This window comes from Alligator sinensis, unplaced genomic scaffold (assembly GCF_000455745.1).
Source record: "Alligator sinensis unplaced genomic scaffold, ASM45574v1 scaffold205_2, whole genome shotgun sequence".
In the NCBI taxonomy this organism is placed as follows: Eukaryota; Metazoa; Chordata; order Crocodylia; family Alligatoridae; genus Alligator; species Alligator sinensis.
Genome location: NW_005842563.1, coordinates 388,041 through 411,769, shown reverse-complemented (window position 1 = coordinate 411,769; position 23,729 = coordinate 388,041). Strand labels below are relative to the sequence as shown.

General features: G+C 45.1%; 1 protein-coding gene across 3 annotated transcripts in view; it reads left to right on the top strand.

Moving 5' to 3' along the window:
• The window catches only part of ASB18 (ankyrin repeat and SOCS box containing 18), a 51,062-nt gene that overhangs the window by 9,409 nt on the left and 17,924 nt on the right, over positions 1–23,729 (top strand). The window contains exons 2-3 of one of the 3 annotated variants that reach the window (XM_006032343.2): positions 5,227–5,349; positions 10,112–10,379. In XM_006032343.2, the coding sequence (XP_006032405.1) occupies positions 5,227–5,349; positions 10,112–10,379 (391 nt within the window). Of the gene's footprint in view, positions 1–5,038; positions 5,350–10,111; positions 10,380–23,729 lie in introns of those variants that run through there. The other 2 variants (XM_025214084.1, XM_025214085.1) reach the window with 2 other exon arrangements.

Below are 23,729 nucleotides of genomic sequence, written 5' to 3'. Positions count from 1 at the left end.
AGTATGCATTTTGAGACAGTCCTCAGAGGTTTACATATGAAAAAGGTGTTAGTGCCAGTAACAGGCAGATAATATTTTGAGAGAGACTGGAAAAGAAATATCCATCAGAGTTCTGATCATGATTGTTTCCAGTATTTTTTTATAAACTTTAAAAATTCATTTCTAGAACCTCAGGCATAAAATGCCATTTACAGAAAACAAAAGAAACTCAGAAGCACCTGATCCTAAAAGGAGCTACCCAGCTAAAGGATTGTCAAATGCCATTTCTCTCCACCAGATCCCCAGGGATGAGTTAACTAAGACATGCTGTGTAATCTAGAAGCAAGCAAATCCAAGGTGTCAGGAAGTAAACCACCTGGATAAAATACTAGCTTTTAAATTTCCAATTGCCATCACTGGTGCTAGGATTTCTCCCGTGTCCTAATCCAGTTTCCTTTCCTTGAACCAATGGGCATTGATACTGCCTCTGCAGCAATTTCAAAACCATCACTGAGAAATCAGCCCTGCTCACTCACTCCTGCCCTGTGGGCACTGCTGGCCAAAACCTGGGAAAGATTATCTCAGTCTCCAGTACACTCCTGGGGGTGGTGCTGGGCCCAGCACTGCCCTAACAACTACCATACAACATTTTTTCAGTATGCATCACACACAGTGCAGGAGCAAGCAGACCGGGCTCACTTCTCAGCAGTAGTTATAAGAGCACCTAGAAGGCTGTGTAGAAATGCCCCAGGTCTCTCACAGGTACTAAGATTGTACATCCCTACTAACAACTCATGACAATTTGAGTAAAAAAGCTGGAAGCTAGGAAGCATTATGCTCTTGCCTTTCTTAGCAACCTATCTAATAAGCTTTCTTTATTAACTGCTTATCCACCACAACACTTCTATGGACCCAAGGTTTGTTTGTTCGTTTGTTATCAGAAGCCCAGACACCCAGGATATAACTGCCCAATCCACACCAGTCCAAAAACAGTAACTCAGTCCTGTTTATCAGACCCACAGATTAGCTAAAAAGTATGGTTTGTTGTTCCTAGCCTTGCCACAGCTGCTCACTGGTGGAAAAAATAATCTTGCCTCAGCTGGCATGTGAGTGAAGTAATTGAGATGGACTCTGTTACATGCACCACTCATGAATACTGAGGGATTTTTAAAATGCTGCCAGTCGTGACTATTTTTAACTGACATGTTAGCAATGCTTGTAATGATATTACTTGTCCCTGCACTGACCACAATGCCTGGTGTATTGTATGCAAATCAAAACTTATAACAAGAGGAAGATCAAATGTAGCTCTGATCAGTTCAATCCACTGTCTCTAGCTTTTTAAGGTCTGTTTAGATTCTGAGAATTTTCCTCCATTTCCCACTCATGTTACACACATCCCTCCCTTTCCATTTACAATATATCCTCTTGCATAGACTTACAGCAGGGTACGACTGCTCTGCCTGGACTGCTTATCCCACACAAGGAAGGTAATCTCTTTCTACAATAGCAGAGAGCTCATGGCATTCATAGTTGCTAATACTATGGTCAATAAAAGATCAGGAGCTGAAACCAGGTTTCCTCTACAGCAATACAAAATACTGCTATGAGTTTATTTGCTGGAATATAGCAAACTCCAAAAATACTAACCAAGTAGATTTATTCCAATTCAAGCACAAACTGCATATTCATTGCTGTCTTACACTCCTCCAGAACGTTTTCCTGCCATTGCTTAAAAGACAATTGTGGGAATCAGAAGGTTCAGCAGAGAGAGGACACTTAGGTTGGAGATTAGGAGGAACTCTCTGACTATGGGGGTGGTCAAGCATTGAAACAGGCTAGCTGGAAAAATCTTGGAAACTCCGTTCCTAGAAATTTTCAAAAGCAGACACTTGGCTGGAATGGTCTGGTCAGGGATGACCCTGCCTTGAGCAGAGGCCTGGACTAGATGATCTTTGAGGTCCCTTCCAGCCCTAGCTATGATCCTAAGATCAGTTGGATCATATACTTTATTAAAGCATGACAGCTCCTGGGCTACTTATGCAATACATGAAGGCTCAATAGAGTAGATGGAGCAATGCTGCGAAGGCTCTGGGTGATGTTATATCAGGCAGAACACAGGCAGGGTAACACGTTAGGTAAAGAGGCTTGGTCAAGACCAGACAGAGCAACTCCAAGCTATAGGTCATGTGAAAATTGGAGAGAGGTGTATATAAGCTTTGAGTACATGGATACAAGCCAATATAAAATTCAGGAAGAGTCTCCTTTTTCAAAGTCTAAAGGAAAAACTACAATATCAAGGAGCTGAGGATTCATCAGTCTTCAAGCATTGAGAATAATCGGATCTGAATCCAAATGTCAAGACTACGCTTTAGAGGTTCTTTAGATCAAGTGTGCATCTGGGATCCAGCCTGGTATTTCTAGACTCCATACTGCAGAAGTTCAGTGTGACTTCTGTAGTGATGTGCTCTCCCTCTCTTGGACAGATCCAGGATTTAGCAAAGGGGTTGTGGGAGCAGCAATTTGTGCTGAAGGGGTGGCTGCACCCTCAACACCGAGCCTTTCACCTCTCAGTGCTCTTTATTTAAAGTCCCCAAAGCAAGTAAGAACACCCTCCCCCTTCTCTTCCATGCTCCAAGACACATGCCATCCCCTCCTCTCCCCCTCCTTCTCCTCCCTGCCTGCCACTGCTGATTTCCCCTCTGTTCCTGTGGTGAGGGAAACTTCAGAGCCACTGCTGCCCACTCCAGCTGGCTGCATGGAGCTCAGCAGAGACAACAGTTGCAGTGGCTATGGGTTGAAGGGTTCCCCTCCCTACACCTGCTCCTGGGGACAGGGTGAAGGACTCCATCCCCACCCATTGCCACTGCTATCCCAGCTGAGGCCAGCCCCCATGCAGCCCAGCTGGAGCAGGCAATAGGGGAGTGAAGGGGAGGGAAGAGGAGGGGAGGGAATGTGCCTTTAAGCACAGAGGAGAAGGATGAGAGGGATTGTCATCTGCTTTGGGGGCTTTTTTAAAGTCTCCAAAAGCTCCCACAGGGTAGTCCAGTCTGAAAAGTGGGGGTGCAGCCATGCCACTGCACCCCTTCTGGATCCATCCCTGCATACACCAGTGCAATGGAGAAATAAGAAGGTAAAAGGAAAGTAAAGCGGTAAAAGTTAACAAAATGTGGAGAAGCTGGATAACTGATATAATGGAAACAGCTGTGACACACACCTTGTACAGAAATGCTGAAACCACTTCCTACCATTACTCAGGTCATTGACAGATGTGCAGCTCCCTGGTCTCACTCATGACACTTCACAGAAAGCGCCATGAGTTAGACTGACCCTCCCAACCCAACAGACATTCACTGTTGGGTCAGGAGTGTGGGGGATCGAACTCTAATTTGGAACCAATCTAGCTAGGAGCTGAATATTTGCATTTTCTCTCCCCCAGCTCTGCCTCTACCCCACACTACCCCAGCTCCTGCACTGTATGCAAGATGGGAGCCAGGGGGGTGGGTGTCAGGGGGCACAGGAGGGAGCTTGGGCTGGGGTTTGCTCAGCCTTCGCTAGAGGCGGGGCAATGAATTGGAGCCTCCCACCTCATGGCAGGGCTCCAATCCATCCACCCCCACTCCAGCACAGGCTGGGCAAACCCCAGCCTGAGCTTCCTCCCCTCCTTTCTCCCCCACTCCCATCATACAAACAGCACTGGGGGCAAAGCTGGGCTGTATCAACCCAGTTGCCCAATCAGACGCAAGTTAATGAAGGTTGCTCTGCTTTGGAGTGCCTTCATTTGAGCCCATATATAATGAGGGTTAATTTGTCACGTGATTGGGACTTTTAAAGCACTCTGCAGCCATGCACTTCTATTAGGGCATGGCTATAAAGCATTTTCAAGAGGCTGATCATATGACAAATGTAACTTCTGTCTGTGCCCCCACATAATCTCTCATTCTCCCAAGATTGACCCTGCTTACTCTGGAAACTGCAACAGAATTGTATCACAAATCCCAGATCCCTCCACTTCTATCTTGTTTCCTGGCTTCATTTGCTGTCCCATTTCTTTAGACCATTTGCTCTTAGAGTATTTTCTCCAGCAGAGATGTTTAGTTATCAGTTCAGAGAACAGGGTGAGGTGGGGCAGCTAGGGCACTGATATTAAAAAGTTTCAGTTTATACAAAACCTATCCATTAAGAGGTATAGTCTTTTCCCTGAGCCACAGGAGTCAGGAGTCCTGTATTCTGTTCTTGTGTTTGCCAGACTTTTCCCATGACCTTGAGTAAATTACAAAGGGCTTGATCCTGTCTGCAATACAAAATTCCCATTGACATTAGTGAAGGCACAGACCTTTGTGATCCCTTTAAGAAGTCCAAGAGGGTTTTGCCGTTAACTTGCATGGCAGCGGGACTGGATTCTCTCCGTTTCCTATGACATAAGATAGGGATAAGAATCCTTCCCTCACAGAGGTGGAGTAAAGTTTTGAATTCATTAATATTTGCCAAGTGCTTAGAGATCTCTGAAGATACTGCTGAATTGTAAACAGGATAGTCTTATCAGTGAATGATAACCACATCCCATCTAATGGCTGTCTTTTGTACAACAGAAACTGTACTAAGTGTTGGGGGGGGGGGGAATCAGTCTCTCACATTAAGACACTTAATGCATATTTTTTCCACCAGTCCTAGAAGCACTACAAGTGATTTAACATTTGCTCCCCAGGGAAAAACAGGAGTTACAGGGCTGACTCATATTATGAGAAAACTTTTCCTCAAAGACTAAACTTGCATGTTCCCCTGCCAGGCTGCTGTCTGGAATTAAAAAAGGAGTTTAATCACAGAGGTGCTGACACAAGACTGCACTGTGAACATTTGACCTCAGCTACCACCTTGTGATTACATACATATGTATATATGTAACTAGTCAAAGCTCAAAGTCGCTGTATCCAGAAGTCCATATGACCCTAACAGTATCAAGTAACCATTATCACCTGACCCCTCTGGAGTTATAAATATAACAACAATAGAGCCCTAACTGGATTATAATTGGACAATGATAACAGGACAATGGAAATAACAAACTATAAAAGACCATCCATCCTCACTACTAGATCTTATACTAAAATCAGATGCAGAGCATTGCCATGGATGAGCTGCCAGGACCCATTGTAGAGAAGCTACAGATCTTTCCCAAGCCGGAATCAGAGCACCCACTAACAGCCCATGCACCAGTGGACAAGTACTATGCAGCACTGGTCACAGGAGACCTGAGAAATCTCCAGGTCCTGATTGATAAATACTATGAAGATGTGAATGTGGTTTTTGAGATCAATAAAGATGAGCTGGAATGGCAAGTGAAAAGCCAGGCCTCTTTTGGACTGTCAGGTACTCTTGCTTGCAAGGACCAGTTTGAAATATAATCAGGCACTTACTAACCCAAAGTGAGAGAGATGTAATGCATTTGTTCTAAATGCATTATGCTGTGCTTAATAACCTGCTAGAAGTTACAGAGATGGCTAATTTCTGTTTAGATTAATATACTGTCTGTCCTGTGAATTCTACCTTTGTGATGAATGTTTGAAGTGCTTCACTGTTAGCAAGTGTTCCAAGCAAAAAAAAAAAAAAAGAAGGGGGGGGGTGGTGGATTTGTGTGCTTATGCAAATGTTCACTGCCAGAACCAGAGTAAAACAAACAAACAAACAAACATCTAGGGGGTTCAAGAGCCTAAATCATTCTCGAAAACAGCACATGGGAGCCTAAAGCACTTGGGCACATTAGAAGTTTATAGTGCTTACTCTCAAACAGTCCCATTTGGCTAGATGGTGCTGTTTTGCATGGCAGAGAGAGATAAAAGGATGCAGAACTGCACTGTGGAAGGTGGCACCCTGCAAACACTGCATCTTGGAAAAGGGGAAGGTTTCCTGGGGCTCTGCAGTGCATAGGGAAAAGGAAGTCTGTGATCTGTTGTACCCGACTGGAAGTAGAGCATTTCACACCTGTGTTGGTTTTGCCTATTCTTAGCCAGAGCCCACCTTAGGGAAAATGGTGCCCTGGGCAAATTCCTATTTTGGCACCCCTCCTCCCCTCCCAAGTCAGTGGCGCTGCTGCAGGCAGACATAGGCATAAGGGGCATGGGGCACAGTCCTGTGGGGAGGTGGAGTGGCATGGTGTGCTGGGCAGGCAGGCAGGCATTGCTGCTGCCACCCATGCTGCCCTGCCCTGCCCAGCTCCTCCTGAACAGCGGCTAGAGGTGGGAGCAGGCCAGGCTGGGCACCATTCCTCCTGCCTAGTGTGAAGATCAGCCAGGGCAGGCTGGGGCAGAGCGCTGCTGTGAGCGTGGGCTACTTATACTTGTGTGTCCGCATAGGCTGCTCATACATGTGTATGTGTGCATGGCACCCCCTGACCACAGCACCCTGGGTGGTTGCCAATGTTGCCTACCCCTAAGGCTGGCCCTGCTCTTGGCCCATGGAATTACATGGTAATTCAGAACTGCACGATATGCTCTTGGTACTGCAAACATGCTCCCTCACAGCCCGCTTTGAAAGCTGAAGCACTAAGGAGGGGCTATGAAAGGTAGGGAGTGCTCTCTATACCCTATTTCCCTCCTACTGTGCCCCTAGTTTAGCCTATGAAGGACAATGGACCATGCCCGGTACTGAAGCAGATTAAAAAAAAAAAACAACAACAACAACTTTGACCTAATTATTTCATGGTCAGAAAAGGGAGTTTCATTGAAATCAGTTTTCCCCTGGTGAAAGACATAGGGCTGAAATTTTCCACCAGGGGAAAGGGGGAGGAAGGGAGGGAAGGAAATCAAACTAAATATTTTGTTTCAGGTCAATGCGTGACTTTACTTCTGCCTGATCGGCCACAATGCCTCATGGGAAATGGTGTTCTGTACACTTTGTGGCCCTGTTCTCCCCCATGGACCAAGCTCGCTGGCTGTACGAAACCTTCCATAACAATGCACTACCGGCGGCACTAAACCCCTCTCATTTTTGTTGGTTTATCTGAAAAGCAACAATGCATTGCCAAAAACAGCAATCAAGATGCTCATAGCAGCTTTAAACTGTGCTTTGACCACAATGACAAGATGCTGAAAGCCATCTTGAGCCAAAGTTAGAGGGAACAAAACAAGGCAGCAAGGGAGAATGCATACCTAACCCAAAATTATAGAAAGTCCCCATGTAACTTTGCTAGTTATACTTCTTAAACTCTTTTTATGGAATAGTATGATATGCTTTACAAAGAACTCTAAATAAATAAAATAAAACCAAATCCTGCATTCTCTACTAAACCCTTATTCAGGCAAAACTCCTGGTGAAGTTTATGGGGATTTTGCCTTCATGAAAACTGGAATCCTACTTCAGCAAGGCACTTAAACAGTAATTAGTTGCTGTATAGCACTTCTTAATTGGTCAGTCTCAAAACAGATAGATAGGCACTATTATTTCCCCCCTCCCATTTTACAGATTGGACAACTGAGGCACAAAGAAAGAAAGGGGATTGAACAAGTTCATCCAGGAAGCCAGTGAAAAAATCCAGCAAAGAATGAGTGGTTTCAGCTTAGCAAAAGAATTTAGATGGTCAGGAGAGTGCCACCAGGCCATACCCTGGGGGCCTAGGTGCAGGGAAATATTTGCCTAACTTTAAGCAAGTGAAGTTGAACCCAGTAGACCTATTCACTCGCTAGAATTTAGGCACATGCTTCAACAGAGCTTAATAAAACAGGGTAGGATTTTCTAAGAATTTAAGTGAAAATGCTTCCATAAAGCCAATGTAAAAATAGGAATAAATCCTTGTAGGTTAATAAATGAACATTTAACTACACTTATTATTACATTGTCTCTAACAAGAATTCTGAACAAACATTAACCACCCATGGACAGGTGAATAAAAACACCACATGTTAACAATGTGCCACCCCTTAGAGTCACACTTACTCAACCATAATTGAGATCAGGCCCTATCCTACTAACAGCTAACAGAAATGTCCCTTTAGCTCAAGTGGCAGGGGGTATACTTCTGAAGCAGAGAGATTTGAAGTCTCTCTCAGCCGGTGCCATGAAGTTCTAGGTGTCAGGGATTTGTGAGTGGTGTCAGAAATAAGATTTGAACCAAATCCCAGATGTCTGAGGGGTGAAATTTATCTAGTCAGTTCTTTAAACACTTCCTGGAGAAAGTATGTGTCACAGTGAGTCCACACATTCTCCCTACTGTGTGTTTGTCACTGTACTGTATTGAATGGACTCAGTAATGTTCATCTGAGTTTCATAAGCTCTATAGCACTAATAAGTGTTCTCCACGATCCCAAGCCACAGGAAAAGCTGGGACAAAAACCCCCAAATAGAAAGTCAAAAGAAAAAAAAATATATATATAAAGCATCTCTTTCAAAACGTTGTTGTGAATCAATATCATCCGTCCTCCCTATAATGAAGTAGCTTGGTACATATTGGGTCTAAAACTGAAGATAAGGGAAATAAAAACATTTTCAGGATTTAGGCAAGGGGGCTATTCACACAGATAAGGTATTGCTGTGGGACACAGGAGACTGGGGTTCACTTCCTGGCTCTCCAGAAGACTTCTTGTATGCCCTTGAGCAAGTCATTCTCTCTCTGCCCAGGTCCTCAGTACAAAAAGGGATGATGCTTCCCTTAGCACCTCACGGAAGTGCTGTGAAAAGTAAGTGACTACACATTTGGGAGGCACTAGGATACCACCAACATGCAGGGATAGATAAAGGTATTCCTGTTCTGACCCAGACCAATGCTCTGAGTTGCAAAGGGCTTGGCCTACTGTGTGTAATGGTGTCTTGACCTGCAGGGAGTGTGTGTACATAAAGCAAGGGGGTAGAGGGAGGAGGGAAGAGTAGAAGAGAACAGCTGGTACATCTGATCACTATAAAATGGATGCAGCAGAGCCAGCCCACCTGAATGGAATATGAACAGCTCAAGAAGGGAATTTTCAGTGGGACCAATACTGTCATTGCCAGGGCAACTGTCACGACCAGTCCAAAAGAACATCAAATCCGTACTTTGGCTCAGGCACCGTCCATGCCCAACCATTGCAGACATTTTCCCAGTAAGCTACACTTTCAGGGGCAAGTCGAGGCTCCCAACAGGTTACAAATCTGTATTAGATGCAGGTAGGTAATTAATGAGCAGCCTTTTAAAACATCGCAGCATGGGGCTCAGGGGAAGAAGTTAAGTCTGTGAATAAGATACCCTTTGCGGCTCATTACAGGCACAATATCGATTCTTCCATCATTATAAGAAGGTATTCCTGCCATATGAAATCCTGTCCATTGATGTGTATTCACTGGGGAATTTTTATTCCCCTACAGCCACCATTGCAGAGTGGCTAACAGCCTTAAACAGGCCTTTTGAAACCCCCAAAGTTTTCAGAGAGATAAAAACATGCAGTGTACTGTTCTGATTTATTCAGGGAGAGAGCAATGGCTACACACACCACTAAAAAGCAGAATGAAATAAATCAGACTTGTGTGGAATAAGAAGCCAGTAATTCTGTTCAAGAGCAAAGTGCATTAAACAGCTGCTAAAACCCTAGCATTTTCTGCCAGTTGAAACTTTCCCAAAACACCCTCTGCATGTACTGTGTGCCAGGCTGTTGCAGATATCAAGCCTGTTTGCTCTGCATTTGAACCACTGAAGCTCCCACTGCTGAAAGATTTAACACTTACTAGATGCCATGTACAGGGCCAGGTACAAACATTACACTTTTATCAGTATAAGTGATTGGAAACTCATCTATATCCATAAAAGAACAGAAGTTTGGCACACATAGACATAGACAGTCCAAGATTAGCATTCCCCGCCCCCACCCCCACCCCTACCAAAGGGCACGTGTATTCTGTTCACAGGCGAGAAAGACTTTTTGGCATTTCCATCTACTATGGAACTCAGTTCTTTATCTGTTGGTTTCCACTAGGACATGTATGAACAGGGCTACGTAAACACTAATGGAGTCAGTCTTATGTCGGTGATAAAGGAAGTACTGATTTTGAAGAGGGCAGGGGGGTTGGGTCACTTAAAATTAAAAGTTTACCCCTGGTCCCACATAACTCATTTCTCAGGAGTCCCAGTCCTGTGGCTTAACCTCCTTTCTTCTCTTCTGTCCTATAGGCTTGTGGTCCCTAGAGTACAAAAGGGAGTTGACCACCCCACTGTGTATTGCTGCAAGCCATGGGCACACAACCTGCCTACGTCACCTGCTCTTTTGGAGGGCAGACCCCAACTTGGCTCCAGGAAGCCTAAGTGCTCTGCATGAGGCCTGTGCAGGGGGCCACACAGACTGCGTAGAGCTGCTACTGGAGCACAAAGCCAACCCCAACCTCCTGAGTGATGAAGGCTTGGCACCACTTCACCTGTGCACCAAACAGAACACACTGGGGTAAGACAGCCCACCTCAGGCAACCTGTACACCTAACCCCCTTCTTCTCCCTCATATTAACATCACATCCCTTTTAATTGCAGTTTAGATTTAATGGTCTCCGTCCTAGCTTCCTTTCCACCTTCTAATGTGCCAGCCCATGGACAGGGATAATCCTGCCTCAGGCAAGGGGTTGGACTATTGAAGTCCTATAAAAGTCCCTTCAAGCCCTACTTCTCTATGATTCTATGATCAGTTCTTCCAGATGAGGGCTTGATCCACATTGTATTAAATCCCATAAAAAGACTTCCATTGCATTTTGGATTAGGCCCTGTATAGTAGGCCTGTGCAAAGTGGCTAGTATTCGCTTTGGATTCAGCTGATTCAGGGGACAGTGTTTGGAATCACTGTCCCAAATTGATTTGGCCGCTGCCAAATTGGCCAAATTGGACAGGCATCATTCCCTGCCCACTCTAATCCACATTGTATTAAATCCCATAAAAAGACTTCCATTGCATTTTGGATTAGGCCCTGTATAGTAGGCCTGTGCAAAGTGGCTAGTATTCGCTTTGGATTCAGCTGATTCAGGGGACAGTGTTTGGAATCACTGTCCCAAATTGATTTGGCCGCTGCCAAATTGGCCAAATTGGACAGGCATCATTCCCTGCCCACTCTACCAGCCCCGTCAATGGCTGTCCCACCTGGCCCCAGCCTCCCCGCTCTTTAAAAAAAAAAAAAAAAAGCCCCCCCCACCGAGGGCATACTGCAGGGTGGGGGAGGCTCTGCACCGAGCCTCCCAGTCCCACCTGCTCTCCCCCACCCCACTATGGCTGCCCCATCCGGCCCCAGTTCCCGGATCTTTAAAAAAAATAAAATAAAAAAAGACCTGCACTCACCAGTTGCTGCCAAGTGGGGGGCGATCCCTGTTGCCCCCCACTGCATGGGGGCTCTGACATGAGCCCCCAGAAGCCCCAACAGCTGCTGCAGCAGCTGGTGAGTGGGGGCTTTTTTTTCTTTAGAGCCAGGAGCTGGGGCCGGGTGGGGCAGCCATGGGGTGGGGCTGCGAAAGCAGGCAGGGGATGGGGCCTGGCAGGGGTCCCCCCTGCTCCGGCCCCCCCCTTCCCCATCCCCTACTTACCAACACGGAATCCAGGTCCAGCTCCTTGCAGTCGCAAGCAGGGACTGCCCAAATCTCCAAAGCTCTCTGAATCTTTTCCGAATTGACTGGGAGAGCTTTGAATCAATTCAGACCTTCTTATTGGTCTCCTGATTCAATTCAGATTCAGAGATTCAGCCACCGAATCAGGCCGAATCTCCTCCGAATGGAATCAGCACCTGAAGCTTTGCGCAGCCCTCCTGTATAGCATCTTGGAGCTCTTTCACCACTACCCGGCCCCATAATAATAGTAAATTTATGGATGTCAGAAGAACTTGCATCCAAATGGTATCTTTTTATTCAGCAGATGTACCCCTTTTTTGTACACAGTGTCATCCTCTTACTTTGTTAGCAACTGGAACATGTATTCACTGTTTTTAGCCCTATAGAACCAAGAGGAGATGGACCTAGACTAGAGCCTAGTCTGGCTGATTTCTAGTTGTAAAACCTCCAAGGTAAATGCACCAATGCATACACCAAAATAGTAACTTAACTGCTATCATACCCCTTCCCTTAGGGACAGGAACTAATGCACCAGCAATGGCTAGATTTTTCAGGTTGCCCTTAGACTAGCAAAGTTGATTTGGATGGAGCACATGTAAGCAAAGCCTGGAAATGTTTGCATCCTCCCATAAAATGAGTCTGATTTTTCTTGTCTTGGATAAAGGAAAATTGCAAAGCTGTCTCCATGAGAGAGCATAGTGCAAGTGTGGGGTTCTCTCTGTTGTGTCAGCTTTGCTACAGAATGTTAGTCATCTTATCAGTTTTGAAAACATTCAAGTGCCAAGTATGTTAAATGGTCTTAATAGCTATAAGTTGCATATACCAGTCACTGAATAAAAAACACACATGGGACCCCCACTGCCAAGTATTATGGCTTTCACTGGTTTGATATATGGATGTGCAAAACAAAGAAGTTAAATGTCAAGGGAATAAGAACTGAGAGTAGCAAGTGTAACCCAGGTGGTACTCAGGTGTATACCCCCTTTTCAAATGAAAGCATGTTAACTGGGTACAAATGCACTGTTGGAGGAGTAGATGCTCTGCTGCATGCAGCTTTCCTCCCCCTCCCTATAGAGAAAAACCAGAACACTTGTTGAGATTTAACTATATACAGATTTAATAGAAATTATATAAACTACAGCTATAGATATTTACAGAGCTAATGAAAATGCTCTATATACAGGCGAGGGGTCAGAAAGACAAAGCAGGGGGGGTTCATAAAACAATATGCAGTCTTATGCTCTAATAGGGTGTGAAGTTACAAAGCAATGAGGTGCAGAGCTCAGAGAGGTGCAGGGTTTACCTAAAACCAAGGTTAACACTCTGCCCAAGCACAACTGTGGACACCCAAAAGAAACTACCCCGGGGATAAGAAAAGGCAAAAGAAAGAAAAGAATGGTACCCTAAGGTCCAAAGGGGGTATCATAACTCTGGCCCTGACCTGTGAGCCCTTTCCTTTGGGTTGTCTCCCCGGCTGGGGACACCAAGAGTGGGGTAGGCCTCCCTCCCCTGTGGGAACCCCATTCCCCAGATTACTCACAACTCCAGACACTGACAACGCAGCACCCGTCTCCTGTGAGAGTCATCTCCTCCTCCGGTGGAGGATCTCAATTATCTAGCCTCCTTTTGAAGACCCCCAGGGTAGGAGCAAGCACCACTTCCCTTGGAAGTTGGTTCCAGATCCCAGCCGTCCTGACTGCAACGTAGTGGTTCCTGATGTCCAGCCTGAACCTACTCTCAGTCAACTTATGGCAGTTATTCCTAGTTACTCCTGGTAGTGCTCAGGTGAACAGGGTCTCTCCCATTCCCGGCTGGTCCCCCTTGGTAAGTTTATAGACAGCCACCAGATCCCCTCTCAGACTTCTCTTGTGGAGGCTGAACAGGTTCAGGTCCCGTAGCCTCCACTCATAGGGCCTGCCCTGCTGCCTCCTGATCATGCGAGTAGCCCTCCTTTGGACCCTCTCAATGCTGTCCACATCCCTCTTTAAGTGCAGTACTCCAACTGCGGCCTGACCAATGTCGCATAGATGGGGAGGATCACCTCTGTGGACCTGCTCGTGATGCATCTGTGGATGCATGACACGGTGCGTTTGACCCTACTGACCGCATCCTCACATTGGCGGCCCATGTTCATCTTGGAATCAATAATGACTCCAAGATCCTTTTCTGTGCTGACAAGAAGGGAGTTCCCCAGCCTGTAGGTATGCTGCTGGTTCATCCTCTCCAGGTGCAGTACCTTGCACTTGTCAGTATTGAAACCCATCCTGTTCTCATCCGCCCACCCTTGTAACCTGTCCAGATCTAGTTGTAGCCTGTCCCTCCCTTCTAACATGCCCACTTCTCCCCACATCTTAGTGTCATCCGCAAACCTGAACAAGGTGCTTTTCACCCCCTTATCCAAGTCACTGATGAAGATGTTGAACAATGCGGGCCCAAGGACCCCACTGCCCACATCCCTCCAGGTCAAAAACGACCCATCCACCACCACTCTCTGGGTGCAGCCCTCCAGCCACTTAGTGATCCATTTGACTGTGTAAGTGTTGACGCCACAGTCCCCTAGTTTTGGTCTGACAGGACCTGCCTCTAATGAACCCATGCTGGTTCACCTAAGCATAATCTCCCCTGCTGGTCCCTCGCAGATGTGTTTTTGGATAATTTTCTCAAAGAGCTTCCCCAGGACCAAGGTAAGACTAACAGGCCTATAGTTTCCTGGGTCCTCCCTTTTTTGAAAATGGAGACCACACTGGCCCTTTTCCAATCCTCTGGCACCTTGCCAGAGCACCACCAGTGCTTGTAGAGCTGTGCCAGGGATCCTGCAATGGCCTCTGCCAATTCCCTCAGCACCCTGGGGTGGAGATCATCTGGACCTGCTGATTTGAAGACCTCCAGTCCCACCAGAAGTTCCCTGACCAGGTCCTCTCTGACCCTGGGCCCGGCTGTGCCTCTCCTGAGTTTGTCCAGGATTCTGGTGCGGGGGATGTCCCAGTCCCTGCTCAGAAATATGGAGGCAAAGAATTTGTTAAAGAGGTCAGCTTTATCATCTGGTGCAACCACCAGATTGGCAAGCGTGTCCTGCAGGGGCCCCACGTTACCCAGTACTTTCTTTTTACTCCCTATGTATTTAAAAAAGGACTTCTTGTTGTCTTTGATCTGGGTCACTAGTACCAGTTCCGTGTCCGCCTTAGCCTTCCTAACAGCACCCCCGTGGCCCTCCATGTACCGGGTGCCCTGCTTTGTGCAGGGGTTGGAGGCCCAAGCTGCTGCCTGCAGCTCCTGTGCCTTGGTCTGCTCCCAGACCCCCTGTGCACTGATTGTGGACCGACGCCACACTCACGCATGGTGGGGCTGGGGTACAGGGCTGCTTGCCACTCTCTGTTCAACGAGTCATCTTCTGGGCTCTTCTGGGGCAACCGCTCCACCCTGCTGGCCAGCTCTGCCAGCTTTTCTTTTGCCCTCTTCTTCATCCCTCAACACAGCCACCATGTGCTGGGTACACTGCCTTTTTTATTCCCTCCAGAGGCTTATGGAACAACTGGGGGGGAGGTATTTTCACTTTAAAAAAAGAACAAAAAACACCTTTCCTTGATCTCAGTTCTCCCTCTCCCTTATTCCTGACTTGCTTGCTCTAATTATTCCACTAACAACAGTGCAGCTGAACTGGTAGCAAACTGGTAACAACAGAGGGGAAATTAGGCACATGGGTGTAACTGGTAATAACAGGGGAAATTAGGCACATTAGGCCTGCAGACGTGCAGGGATGCTGCTCTAATGCGCTGTAATTAGCGCTTCTCACGTATTCAGTGTCCCTGTGCTTCAAAATGGTGGCAGGGGCATTTTAACTAAAGCTTGTTCAATGAGCCTTAGTTAAAGTGCCCCTACAGCCAATTTTGAAATGTGAAATGCTGAATATACAAGATGCTGTGGGCACTTTAATCAGAGTGACTGTCAGAGCCACTCTAAAGCACCCACACACACTCCCAGAGCACATGTAAAAATGCCCATGGACTTCCAAAAGACCTTTTGCCTAAAGACTATTATTACATTGGTACCTTATTAGTCTTCAAAAAGGACAAGTATTTAAAGAGCTTAAAAAGATCTGTTTTATAAAAGCAGTTCTTGCCACATAATAATGACAAAAGAATTACCTCTCTTCTACTAATGAAGACAGAATTTGGCAAGAATTTCCATTTCCTTTATTCTCACATAGTGACTCTGTTTCTTCCGCCTAGAACCTTGCCCACATTCTTGCTCTTTAGCTTATGACTACAAGATACAAAGCAACACACATGTATCTTTACATCCTTCCCTCTACCTTTCTCCCTTCCTCCCAACATCTCAAAAAAACTCCTTAACCAGAATTAATATTTCCAGAAGTCTAGATCTGATCACACTTTTAAACCAAGGTTCCTTCTCTCCAGTTGACTCCTAGGAATTCTCAGATTCCAGGAGGTGTACACCCTTCTCCAATATCTCTAAAACTCTTCACAACAGGATTTTCCTCCCTTCATCAAGGCAAAGATGTGAGCAACAACACAAAGCAGATCACATGACTATCCAACTGAGCTTAGAGCCAGGTAAAGATGCTCCTACTTAATATGTAAGGAGAATTGCACTTATTCTCATTTGGTATAAGCATAGATGAGACAGAGAGAAAACAGCCATATTCAATAGCTGTAAGCCACTGATGAGCATTGTAAGTCTGTTCTGGCCAATCCTAGAGATCCCCCCAACTACAGGACCTCAGCTCTTTGGGTTAAGCTGTAGCAATCTGTGCTTTTTATGGACTCTGAAGCTCCCAGATTCAGCCCTCAGTGTGTTGGCCAAGACAATGGCCACCCCACAGCTATTTGCACAGGGGCCCCAGAGACAGGAATCCACAGAGCAGAGGCAGTGATGGTAGAAAGCAGCCACATCTTTCATCTCCCAAGGGTAGACAAAGGACCAGCACAGTCTGCAACATGACAGGTGAGGGCTATAGCTTGCACATGATGAGGATGCCATGAAATGTGCCGATTAACCAGGGAGCCCCATGAAGGGTTTTGAGACATCCTTCTCTAATGGGCTATTTATTTTCCTTTGGGTATGATCATCGAAACACTGTAAGCACTCCTCTGGCACTGAATTCCTTTAGGCGTGGGGGAGCCGTGTGTGTAGATGGAGATGTTAGAAGAATTCAGAAGAGGTTATCTCTTTGTCTTGCATCAAGGACTACGCTGATTCTAGTCCCACTTGGAAACAAAGTAAGGGAACCTCAGGAAGTGTGTGTATCTGCCCCTTGTTAGAGCAGAAGAGATGTCATGGCTTAAGACATTAGTACAAATGTTATTAATGCTAGCTGTGATTTGTGACTAGTTTCAGCCCAGTATGACTTTAAGTGACTGAATCATTAAACTTTGGAAATCAGGTTTTTAAAAAGCTAGACTACCTTGATATCCTAGTAACATTGCTTACAGCTGTAGTGAACTTAGTTGCCTGCCAGTTTAAATGAAAGGCCACCCTTGATTCAGACCTATCCCTTTAAACAGACAGAGAGGCTAAACAGAACTAGGTTGTGAATCCAAGATAACACCACAGAACAAAAGTCTTACAGGCCAGATGTTAGATACTTTGCAAGTAAAGGTTCCATAAAAAAGCAACTGCAAGCTGAGGGAGACAGTTTTCAAATGTAAATATCCCAGGCATTTTATATAAATGCTAGTCTTTGCAGACCAATAAAAATCGAACCAAATCACATACTTGAATACTTGAACAACTCAGTGATGCAGCTCATGCACAACAAAAATTAAAAAATTACATTACAAAAGAAAAATGGGTTGGTTTTTTTGGTCACGCTGAATCCTAACAGCTAATTCAGGACTCAATTTTCCCCATTCACCTCCAAGTTTCTTTTTTAACCACACAAAAGCTAAAGCCTAGCCCCAAAGCCCCTGGCCTAAAAAATAATAATAATAATTCTTAGCCTTAGACTTGCAAAAATCATTAATTTTTATTTGCCCAGACACCCAATCCACTTTTTATGCAACCCCATAAAAATATTAGTGGAAGAAGATGGCAATTGTGTTATTGCTGGTCTAAAACATAAAAAGGATCCTTTACCCCCTCCATAAAAATGAATGGGATTTTGCAAGGGTTATTTTTAGCCATTCTCTAACTTAAAAATACCTTTCCTGATATACATGTTTTTGCAGAAATGAGGGGGGAAAAATAAATAGCATGTGAGCTGCCAACCTGTAATACAACTATCACACAGATGCAACGTGGAAACAGCTGTGTTATAAGCCCTTGAATATTGGGGCTTTATAATGGAAATGCTGACAGACCCTTAACTACAGCAGCGCTACGGGTGATTCTACAATAACTAAGCCAACTACCTTGAAGGATCAAAAATTAATAGACATTTCAGACAGGTTTTGAGGTTTCGACCAGTGCTTTTCAATTGCAAAGACTTTTGCTAAAGTTAGACACTGAGGAGGTCACACTTTAGGTTCCATAAACATTTCCTCTTTGATTAGGGGAGACTACTTTCCTGATTTTTTTTTTAAGTAGTACATTTTAGGTCATCCTTAATTTTTTACTGACAATAAAGAGCAGGTCATTGACCTACATAGAGAGCTATTTTATTTTTCTCCCTCTTGATAACAATGGCCAGAACACCTATGTGTCGGGTTCTTCTGTATTCCCGTATAGTCGGAAATTCACCATGGGGGCAGGACTTAAAACCTTTGAGCCTCTGAGTGACTGGGATAAAAAAAAATTATCTGGGCTTCCTTCCAGCCATTTGAGCTTCAGAATCCATGAGAATTCAACAAAAAGGATATCAGAGCTTTAATCTACGAGCTTTTTGAAGAGATTTAAAAAAAAAAAGTTCCAGTAAAGTTCACTCTTACCTTCTTCACTTTAGGAGCCATGCATGCCAACTTCGCCCTATTTAGTAGAGTTCCTCTCCTTGACCTCTTTTTTACAGCAGAGATAATTAACATGGTGGGGTAAGACGAGTCTCTAAATTCACTACACTCTGTCTCTTGCTTTTTTGCTAAAGCTGGAATGATTAAAGGAGAATCACTTTTTTGAGACTAAAATCGAGGGGGAGAAAAGGTTCTCAACTTTGTCCGTGGCACCAGGCAAAAATAAAAACAGGATCCTAGAAAGAGTCAGGTGGTGTAGGACATCTGAAACATCTACTGAGATCTGTTGAAAACTGCTATCCACTTCAGGCTGAGATGGAGAGGCATTTGCAGAAACTTAATGATGGTCATTTTCCATTAAAGGATGACTTTTAATAAATGTATTATTCCAGGTAAACCTACCTGTGGGGCTAGATCTGCCATTCATACACCTGTGATTTCCACAATGAAGTGGGGGGAAAAGGCTCTGTTATGGCTGTGTCTCACCCTATCCTTTTGTTTCTCAAGGAGCTCCACAGAGGCCAGTGGGAGGAGAGTGTAGAGCAGAGACATTTCTGCTCCTCATACCAGTATGACAGCTGTCCCCTACAGTTTCCAGGCAGTAATACATTCTGGAACCCTACCCATGGCACTTGGAGACCTGATAATTCAAGTGCAGTGAGAATCACTCTCAAAAGGAGCAGCTAAGGACAGGCCAATCAGCAATAGGTCCTTTGTCATAGTGGAAGGAGTCTCCTGAGGATCCATGAGGTTGGAAAAGTCACAGCCTCCAAAAACCACAATACATGTATGCACCCTTCCAAGCAACAGGGGTAATACCAGGGAGATATCCCAGGACTTTTCCCTTCTCCTGGATCTTGTTAGATTTTCTTTTTAGAAAGGGTGATGTGCCTCAAAGATAAGTAGTCAACAAGCATCACGGGGCTCCACGAATGAGTGGAGAACACCCCCACAAGAGAACTCAAGGCCTTGTTGTGCCGGGCACCATGTCAGCACTTATCCAAAGAACCCAACACAGCCCCATAGAATTTAGTCCAACTTAAGTGACACTGAAAAGGGGAAAAGACATAGTCAAGTGGATACAGCATTTAGGTACACATGCACACACACACACACTTCCAGCTTTCATCATGTAAGCACCAGCTTTCATCATGTAGCTCTCAAGTAAACACTAATTGATAGATTTCTGATGGGTATCTTGGCAGAACAAAAGGTATTGGTTTCACTAATCAGTTCAGATAGGAGTAGTATTGCCAACCTCAAGCATTAAAAAAAAATCAGTCAGCCCTAACTGTTTTAATTTGCTCCCTGGTTTGAGCTTTCAGAGTTCACAATTTCTAGCCTTTTCTGTACAACCATAAGGGACAGAAATATCCTGTAATTTGTGTTAGGATTTCCCTGCGGTACAATGACTCTTCAACAGCAGTTCTCAACCTTTTTTAGATTTAAGGCATATTTCTGTAGCTTTTGTGAACTGAGCTGTAGGACTGTGGGAAGCTTTGGTTGCTGATTAAATTTGGCAGAGATTCAGCCCAATTCAGTGGCCAAATCTCCGAATCGAATAAGGAGACCCTTTAAATCTCTCTGAATTGAATCAGAACCCTCCGAATCGATTTGGAGAGATTTGGAAACATTTGGCAATTCAGACACACACCCAGCTTTAAATGTTTTTTCTACATACCTCTAGGTAGCAGGCAGCTGTGAATGCTGCAATGCTAGGGCACATGGAGTGTCCCACAGAAGCACAGGGGGGTCCCCAGCGTGCTCAGCAGCAGACCCGGAAGTGGACCAGAAGCAGTTCTGGTCCACTTCTGGGTCCGTCGGGGAGTGCACCGGGCCCCCCCGGCTCAGCAACTGGTGCCTCCTGGGTTGGGGGGAGGGGGGGGGGCACCTGGGGTCCTCCAATGGCCGATCACCAAGCCACAGGGGGGGTCCCTCCAGCATGCTCCCCAGTGGACCCAGAAGTGGACTGGAAGTACTTCTGGTCCACTTCCAGGTTCATCGCTGAGCATGCAGGCCCCCTTCCCCCCCCACTCACACTCCTGTGGGACACTCCATCCATCCCAGCATCACAGCATTCACAGGCTGCTCCTGGTACCTTGAAGTACATAGAAAAAAAAACATTTAAAGCTGCGTCTATGGCCGAATCACTGATTCTCCAAATCAGCATTGAATCTTTAGATTCGTATTTGGCCAAATCGGGGACAGTGATCTGAATCAATTAATCGAATCACTGTACCCAATTCAGGCCAAATCCAAATTGAATAGGGCCCATTTCACATACCCCTACTGAGCAGTACTCCATGTCAAAAGCTAATTTGTTTAATACAGTGCTCACCTCCTTGCAGAGAGGCCAGGCAGGGAGAAGCCTGAACCTGTCCTTATATCTTCACACCTCGCTTATCTACTTACACATCATGGCATCCTTTAAAGGATCTTGCAGCGTACCGAGGTGCAGTGACGCCCCAGTTGACAGTCACTCCTCTACAAGCTAGGATTAAGAACACCAACTATTCTGAGATTTGTCAACACAGGATATTCAATGCATTAGGCACTGTGCTTGGAATGATATGAGGGAGCTGACTGAACAACCAGCTGATTCAAGCAGACCAGGCTAGTATGATTTACCAAGGTATAAGAGGCAAGAGCAGAGAAATAAGGAAGGAGAGAAGTGAGAAGAGCCTTCAAGGTTATGAGAAGAAGCCTGAACTTGATGCAATAAAGTAGGGATATCCAGGGGCAGGTTCAAAGGGAGTGCAGCGGTGCAGTCATAACTCCCTTTCAGACCACATTGCAGAAACACCAGCCAGGGACTTTATTTTTAAGTCCCTGAATCAGGTAAGACTCCCACTCCCTGTGTCTGCTTCTGGGCTGGGAGAATCTGCCTATTGCTACTGTCCCCAACTGAGCAACCAGTTCCTACTGCCCCAGCTAGAGCAGGCCAGGAGCAGCTGGGACAGTGGTGGTGGCAGGTGGGTCTCTCCTTCTGTGCCCAAAGGTATAAGTGGAAAGGGTAAGAGGAAGAGTGGGAGGGGAGGTGCCATAAGCACAGAGGGTACATGGAGGGAGTGCTGAGAGCAGAGGAGGAGGAAGCATGTTACCTGATTAGGGGACTTAAAGCCCCTAACTGCTGCTTCTGCAGCATGGTCTGCTCACCCCAATTTGCGGTGAAGAGGAAGCTGAGAGTGGGGATTCAGCCACTCATATGGCAGAGTTTGCTGCCTTAACACCCCACTTTGTAAAATACTGGATCCATCTATGGGGGAATCTATGGAAGGATTCAAATAGGATAGTATTGGGTCAGAGTAATGGGCAAGGAGGATGATCTTAACAGCTGCATTTTGTCTGGACCAGAGAAACTGCAATGTGAGCATCAGGGATACCAGGCAACAGCATGGTGAGAGATGGTGAAGGCCTGGATGGGGGTTTTGGCATCAGGACAGATGAACACATCCATAAAACAACTGTCAATGCTTCTCTGTTCAGAAAAATAGCACATCCACATTCCCACGGACAATGATATCATGAAAGAAAGTTAAACAGAAGTACTGGATGATGAATCCAACTTGAAAGATAAATAGGCTTTGGTAGAAGAAACTGTTTTGAGAACAAACATCTGTACGATCAGCAAGCCATTGAACTTTAGAGAGAGTAGGGACTGACAGATGTCCACTAGGAGTGGGGTAGGCCTCCACTCCATCAAGCAGCTATACACATCTACCCTGGCCTCCATTCCAGATGTCTTTAAATTATTAGCTAGCTGGCTAATAACTTAATGGCTAATTTCATTTACAAAAGCTTTTTGCTAAAAAGAAAGGTGTAACTGTAACCATTGGAGCATTCAGAGCCCTCTAACATGAGGACTCTAACATGTACCAAGTCCACAGAAGATTGACTGGGGACAGAAAGAAAAAAAGACGAGTTCGCTCTTACCAACAGCAGTAGTTAAAATAATAACAACAACAACTACAACCACCACCACCTGCAAATAATTTTGAACAAAAAATTTTCATTAAAAAAATTCTGAAGAGATTTTAAATTTAAATTTTGGTTTTCCAAAACTGATCTTTTTCTTTAATGCATTTGTTTTTTCCTCCTCCTTCCAGAATGATTGTTTCTGGGCTTTCCAAGTCATGCGCGCGCTCTCATTATTTTACCACAATTTATCAAAGGGAGAAATGAAAATTCAAAATTTTAAACATATGTTAAACTAAACAAAATGAAATTCTTGTTGCAAATTGCATTTGCCCAAAACTTTGATAAGCGAAATTACAGCAAGAAAAAACAATGTTTTTTCAATTAGCTGTTCCTGGAAGCAATACCATGCATACGCTGTTACAATGCATCTTCATGGTACATCTTCATGCTCATGTAGCCACACAATTCAGCTAAATCACTGTAACTGCAACTTTGAAAAAAGGGAGGGCTAAAGTCACAATGGGTTAACTATATTTATATCACCATAGAGGCATACATAAATACTAGTGACATCGTAACAGTTTATATCTGTGTACCTATATGATACAGATACAGATACAGCTGTTGCAACCACCTATACTGCAGGTAAAAACCTCATTTTCAGTTAAAAGACCGTGTCTATCCTTCACAGATGGAGAGAGAAAGTTTGAAAACATGATTCCAGTGCCATATGAAGGCTCAAACCACCACCACCAAAAATACAATACAAATAAAAAACACTCAAAAAAACCCACAGTTTATTTTTCAAAATGTTAGGAAAAGAAAAATCTTGTAATGAAGAAACCAGCTCACTTTTTTGACACTCTCTAGGGTGGCAACCTGGAGTATTAAGCAATCTGTTCATCTTTTATTTAGCTTTCCAGTAAAGAGCAGTCATGGCAGTTAAGCTAGAATGCTTGCAGACCTATTACACCCCGCAGAAGCAGAGCAGAGCTGAGGTAGGAAAGCTGCTAGTCCACCTGAACAGCAGTCCCCAGAGGTGGGATGCCTCTGTCCAGACTTGATCTCGGTAAAGACAAGACGGGATGTTTTATAGGGATCTAGTCTTGATGTTCTTGTCTCAAGCTCTTGACAATGCCTAGCACTCAGGGAATGGAATCTAAGCCCTGCTTTACCAAAGTGCCCACCGGTCATAAAGCATTTTTAAGCCATGTCTACCATGCCAAGCGGAGTGAATTAGCTTGCCTGGAGCACTGCACAGAGGAGACTATGCTGCTTCCAGTTCAGGAGGCAGTACACATGGAACAGTGCAGCATGTTTGCTGAGGCTCCTGCCTGGAATAGTAAGGCTGCCAGAGAAATGAGCCCTACACCAGCTGGCAGCACCAGC